The sequence below is a fragment of the Tachypleus tridentatus genome, chromosome 3, assembly GCF_004210375.1.
Source record: "Tachypleus tridentatus isolate NWPU-2018 chromosome 3, ASM421037v1, whole genome shotgun sequence".
In the NCBI taxonomy this organism is placed as follows: Eukaryota; Metazoa; Arthropoda; class Merostomata; order Xiphosura; family Limulidae; genus Tachypleus; species Tachypleus tridentatus.
In genome coordinates, this window is record NC_134827.1 from 11,115,715 (window position 1) to 11,122,210 (window position 6,496).

A 6,496-nucleotide genomic window follows, 5' to 3' on the forward strand; every position below is an offset into this window, starting at 1 on the left:
TGGTCATCACCACCCACTGCCAAGTCTTGAGCTGCTCTTTTACCAACTAATAGTGGGAATGACTGTCACATTATAACGCCCCCACTGCTGAAAGGGTGAACATGTTTTGTGTGACGGGGATTCGAACCCGTAACCCATAAATAACGTGTCGAACGCCTTAATTCAAATTCACCTGACTATACCGGGCCATACTATCCAACAGAAGAAACTTTTTAATTGTCAAGTTACATATCTTGACCAGCACACCATATAAAACAATATATTTATACAACATAAACATCGCCTCCAAAACATCTTAAAACAAAAATAAACATCCCTTCACAAACACAGAATTTCAGTTACTTATCATTACTAATATTTTTCTTCATTTCATCTCTGGACATTGGTCAAGTACAGCATTCAACTTGTGAAAGTTGGTTTTCTCAGGGTGCTCCCTTTCCCGTTCCCCCCTCCACCCCACACAGCAAATTCTAAGACACGTGGATTTATCGATCCCAGCAACTCCGTGACCCTGATCACGGGACCTTGGATGAGTGTTTTGTCGAGTGTTCGTTGCCTTCCTTCTTTTCCTTCTTCCGTCAATTACGTCATTTACCTTGAACAGCTGACATCATGTTATCAGCCTGATCGCCTTCTCTCGACTACGTCAATCCGACCTCACCTTTCTTCGCACGACTCTGAATCAATTACAATTTTAAATATCTAATGAGCAAAACAAGAATCAACCAAACCCAAATTCAAAATATCACAAAAATAACAACAGAAATTCTATCGCGAAGCTTGCTTCAGTTAATACAATTTTGTTTTTCAAGTCGAGTGGTCGGCCAATGGATTGTTTTGCCTTCAAACGTTTTTAAGGCAGTAAATTTGAGTGACTTGGAAAGAACGATTGATACATACATGAATGATAAGTGCTGGCTTTAAGATTTTGTAAATTTATTTATCTAATAGTTTTAGTTTAGCTTAGATTCAGAGGATGGGAGAGCCAAAATGGACCAACAGGTCCGTTGTTGTCCCTAAACAGTATGTTATATTACCCTGGATAAGTAGTTTTTATGATATGAGCATTTTCAACACTTGGTTAATAGATTCAGATATTTCATCACTCAGATAAACAAAATAAGTTATTGATAATACGGTGCAATAATAACAAAACTCTTGAAAGAACGAGTCGTAAGTCCATGGTCAAATGTGATGTATCATGTGATTTATCGTTATGAAAAGAAGTGGTTTCGTTGTGAATTTATTTAAGAAAGTGAAAATAAATATATATTAACTCAGCAAAGACACATCGACAGGAGCCAGAAACATAATGCGCTCAGTACTAGAAGTTATTATTAACGTTCTGAGTTTTCCGTTAGTACTTTTGTGCAAAATAACTGACGTTCTAGATAAACAGAAAACTAAAAGTAAGAACGGCATTTATAAAGTATATTTTATCTCTTTTAGCTATATCTGTATAATATACTACAATGAAATAACCAGTAATAGTAACATGAGTTTATTCATATTCGAATATAAATATTTAATTGCAAATGCAGGGTAATTACACTTAACAGGTATTTGTTGTATCTGAATACAGCGAAAAAGAACAATAGTTTTAGGGTAGAAAGCTTAATAATTCGATTAGTGTAACCATAGATTTGGTAGTGGATGCCCCGGACTTGTTCTCTTATTTCATTATCCCAAAAGTAACAGCTTGATTATCGTTACATGACTTTGCTCAAGTTAAGAAACAAAGAAAGTAGAGTAGGATCAAAGTCATGTATTCATAACAAACATAAGAGAATACAAACAACTAGAATAAGAATTACTTTCGTTTCTATTAATGAGTTTCTATGATATCAAAACAATTTACTAATTTTGTATCTGTGCGTGGCCTGGTGGCTAAGGTAGTTGCCTCAATGAAAATTATTTTCTCAACACATGTAATATAGTACTTGATACTTTTGTAAGAAATATTTAAAATTTAGAACAACAGTTAAAAACTGCACAATATATATATTTGGTAAAATAATTCAACAGAGTATATACATTGTTAAATATTACCAGTTACTTTTTGTAAATTGTGAAAGAATTGAAATTGTAAATAAATACATAAACAAACGCATTATCAAGTTTTCTTTACTGTATTTTGATTTAAGAAACTGAAAATAAAAGAATGTTTTAAAACTGATAAAAACTGATTCAATTCATATGTTATTGTTACTTTTTTCTTTGTACTCGAACATTGTTTTACAAGTTTCTTCAACTTTTGATTGTACTAAATATGAGAACCAAAATCAAAGAATCAGAAACAACGAACTTTAGAAAACTTCATGATTATTTTGAAAGAATTTAATAAAATTAGAGAAGTACATTTTTTCCAGGTTTATTCTACGTTTCCTGGTAGCAATGGGGAGTTTGCCTTAGAGAGATGAGGTGAATCAGTTTGATTTTACCTCAAAGAAATAGAGCATTAGAAAGTATTTTATTAGTATGACAACCACAACGAAAATATATCAGTCACGACCAAAAACCTAATAAAACTTACAACTTGTCCTCAAACCATATTAATGATAATATATACTGGTGTACTAACTAAATCAAATTCTATTTTTTGAAACAACGTAAAAGTTCCACAGAAATATTTTTTCTACAACATTTTAATGGTCACGAATGAAAATATTATTTAATACGTCAGTGAACACGTCTACTGGACAGATATTAACTTTACCATATTCTACATAAATGTATTGCAAGAAATAGCTAGGCGAACCTGTAAATAAATGTTGTAAACTAATTACATATTTATATTTGTGCATAATTATGATATAAATTTGCATAAAACGTTTCCACTTAATGTTTTATTTGAGCAATCAAGTACAAATAATTTCATAAAGTTCAGTACATAAACATCTTGCATTTATTTAAAGTATTGTATTCAGTCTCTCCTAGTGAAATACGAAGATAACTTTAGAAAAGGTTATCGTTCGTTGGTGAAATTAATGGTAAAAGAAGGAAGGCTTCCACATCATGTATTACTCCATTTCTTTACTAACGTAGAGATTCGAGAACTTCTGATGACACGATCTGCACCTTTAATCTTATCGTGAGTGTTATCTCGGCAGTTGATTTTGTGTTATACGTAAGCTCATGAATTATCAGTATTTGAGCATGAATACCTTATGCAATTAAACGCATATGAATATTAATTTGGTGTATACTTAACATATTTACATAATGTAATGTAGACTAGCGGTTATCCGAATTTGAATATCTGTCTGACTGTCCGAAATGAACTGACTATATTTGCACCTCAACCAGTATTAATAATTCAATACAAGTTGATATCTTTAATATAGATACTTATATTATAATAAAATAATGTTATTTTGTAGGAATACCCTGTGTTTTTCAACAATAGTTAAGCATTTGTAAACTGTTCTGTTGTTAAGGAAAATATCGATGCTAGAAAGAGATCTGTATAATAATTGTCACTATTGTATAGAAAGAGATCTGTATAATAATTGTCACTATTGTATAGAAAGAGATCTGTATAATAATTGTCACTATTGTAAAACAGAATGGCATGATGTACATATTTATAAACCGTTGGGGAAATGTACTGAAGTTAAAACTCTCTTTCCCACATAGTTTCAAATCATTATTTGAGTATTGTAATCAATATATAATATAATTATGTGTATGTTTAGGTAACCGTGCATCAAAAAACTATGATTTTTTTATCTTTATTCGAGCCGTATGCAGACGCAGAATGCACAAGAAATTAGATGCTATGATGTTTCCTGAAATTATGGTTGGCGAACCGAAACCGGTAAGTGTTTGAAACGTTATGAATGTATGACTTTATGTATAAATATATTGAATAACTTGTAAAATTTATATAATGATTTCTTTCTCATTAACGATACATCTGTTCTATTTAAAAGTTCTAATATTTGTAAAAAGGATTTCAATGTAAATAAAATATAAGAGAAGGAACTATATGTTGAAATTGTTAAGTTTCAGTATGATATTGATATTCAATACAATTTATATCAAACTTCGTCTCGAGTAAATTCTTATTTTTACTGAAGATTTTAAATAATTCTTTGTCATTTCCTTCTATACATAGTACATCGTCATACGATAGTCAATAACATGAATCATTGCAAAAAATCTAATTAATAGGTTTTCTTTTGAGTAGATAGATTTGTTACCGTTGTTTAAAATGGTTGTATTCCATTTAATAAGTCGAGTATAACATTTGCTTTTAGACATTTAAAGAAAATAAGAAATATAAATCTTTGAACTGAAGAATTATGTGATTTTTTTTTAAATAACATAATATTATTATTGGTATACTAATATGCGCATAAGAAACGCCCTTTTAAAGAACGTACTGGGGCGAATAAATGTATGATACGAAATATATGTCTCATTTATGAATTTCTCTAGAAACTATTTAAGGTTTATGATTTGATTTTTTCTATCACAAATGTGTTCATAAATCTATATTTTTAGAAATCATTTACATATGGTACCATTCGCTCTCACTACACAATTAACTTCTTAAAAGTTAAACTCTTAAACAAGTTTGATTTGTTATGAAATTTTATCTGGCTAAGTTTTATCTCAGGTTAAGAAGATGAATAAAAAAATTAATATTTGTTTCCGTGTTTAATATAGGTGTCACTGTATGCCAGGGTGTTGTCAAAGGAGTGGCTCACGTTGCTAAAAATCTTAATGAAGCCTCTAGTTTACAAGTGAGTTTGGTATTTAGTGGTTAAATAAATAAATATTTTAATATAAAAATGAGATGTTTAAATTTTAAACGTGCTTATTTGTTTGTTTTGGAATTTTGCACAAAGCAACTTGAGGGTTATCTGTGCTAGCCGTCCCTAATTTAGCAGTGTAAGACTAGAGGGGAGGCTAGTCATCACCACCCACCGCCAACTCTTGGGCTACTCTTTTACCAACGAAAAGTGGGATTGACCGTCACATTATAACGCCTCCACGGCTGGGGGGGCGAGCATGTTTGGCGCGAACCCGCGACCCTCAGATTACGAAGCGCACGCCTTAACGCGCTAGGCCATGCCAGGCCCGTGTTTATTTGTATGTATGTACATGCTTACACGAGGAGATAAGGATTGTGAATAATTGAGTGTAGGGATATCTGCTAAGTCCTTGGCTGAGAATCGAATCCCTGATTGTAGCGGTGTAAATCCGTAAACTTACCGCTGTACCAGCGGGGTCGCGAATAAAGAAAAGAAAATTGTCACTAACAATGATATGAGTATTAGGAATTATGAGTTAAAGATTTTCTTATGACTTGTGGAAGGTTATATAATAAAATTAGGCACACAAGACTCATAATAAGTCATGACTATTGGCTGTGAATCAAATGTTCTAAATTGTATCATATGGCGGTGGGAGACCGGTAAGTCTGCGGATTTACAAACCGAAAATCAGAATTTCGACACCTGTCGGTGAACACAGTAGATATCCCGATGTGGCTTTGCTATAAACCTCACACACGATAAATTTGATTAATATGTATTTGTAATTTATTTAAATAGGAGTAAATTTTACACTTTAAGTGTAACAATAGTCATTCTTCAATAATATCAATAGTAATCATTGAACCCAAATATTAGACATAACATAGCATACAAATAGAACATAAAATAGTTTAAGTTTTTCAAAGTGTGCCACACCGTATCATTTCATTTAAATTTGCCAAACTAAAACTTTACTGGTCATGTAAGTTTGATGGTTAAATGTACTGACTGCCAAATTATAGTAACTAAGACGATAGTTCTATCATAATAAGCTTTAATAACGGTCCGTTGTTTCGTGTCAGAAACAAACGACTAGAAGTGTGCTTAATTTGTTTATCCAGTAATTTCAAATAATATGAATAAAACATTTACTTTAAGTTAACGAGCACAATTTTTTCTACATCAGCTAATTGTACTATGTATTAAACCTTCGTGTTTCAGACTTGTTTTAAAATAAACTTTTCATTTTCACAGCAAGGAGATATTCTTATTACTCACTCTACAGACATAGGATGGTCTCCATATTTTCCACTTCTGAGTGGTATTGTCACAGAGATAGGAGGCCTAATTTTCATGGTGAGTTGAATGTTAAAATATTAAAATAATTATTTTTGTATTTGCAAAAATTCTGCAGTTTAAAAACAGAAACTAACTTTAGAAGAATGGATATCGTTATCTTAAAAACTAGTGAAAGTTTACTTTCATTTAATATTATTTGCTCCTTATGCAAAGCCATCCTGGTAAGAAAAAGAATCTTTATTTGGAAGTGTCACTAATGCACTGTGATTTTAAAAGAAATTACATAAATTTCAAGTTAGTAACTTGCACTACTTAGTTCTTAACGTGAAAGGACAGTGTGTAAGATTTAATTTACCATTTAATTCTATCTTTTCAAACCATGTTTAAATGTTCTCAGAACCTCCGGGAGGTTAAATTGAGTTATGAATCAGTTT

At 31.5% G+C, this 6,496-nt stretch overlaps 1 protein-coding gene across 1 annotated transcript; it reads left to right on the top strand.

The window, feature by feature from the left end:
• The first annotated feature begins 1,147 nt into the window (after positions 1–1,147).
• LOC143246015 (uncharacterized) lies at positions 1,148–6,115 on the top strand. The gene is made up of 4 exons (XM_076492258.1): positions 1,148–1,409; positions 3,696–3,817; positions 4,672–4,748; positions 6,018–6,115. The coding sequence occupies exons 1-4, from the start codon at positions 1,313–1,315 to the stop codon at positions 6,052–6,054; spliced, it is 333 nt and encodes a 110-aa protein (XP_076348373.1). The 5' UTR covers positions 1,148–1,312; the 3' UTR covers positions 6,055–6,115.
• The last annotated feature ends 381 nt before the right edge of the window (positions 6,116–6,496 follow it).

Coding starts and splice junctions, on each gene's coding strand:
- LOC143246015 (XM_076492258.1), top strand. CDS start 1,313: ATGCGCTCAGTACTAGAAGTTATTATTAACGTTCTGAGTTTTCCGTTA. Junction 1,410..3,695: donor AGATAAACAGAAAACTAAAA/GTAAGAACGGCA, acceptor GTGTATGTTTAG/GTAACCGTGCATCAAAAAAC. Junction 3,818..4,671: donor TGGTTGGCGAACCGAAACCG/GTAAGTGTTTGA, acceptor TGTTTAATATAG/GTGTCACTGTATGCCAGGGT.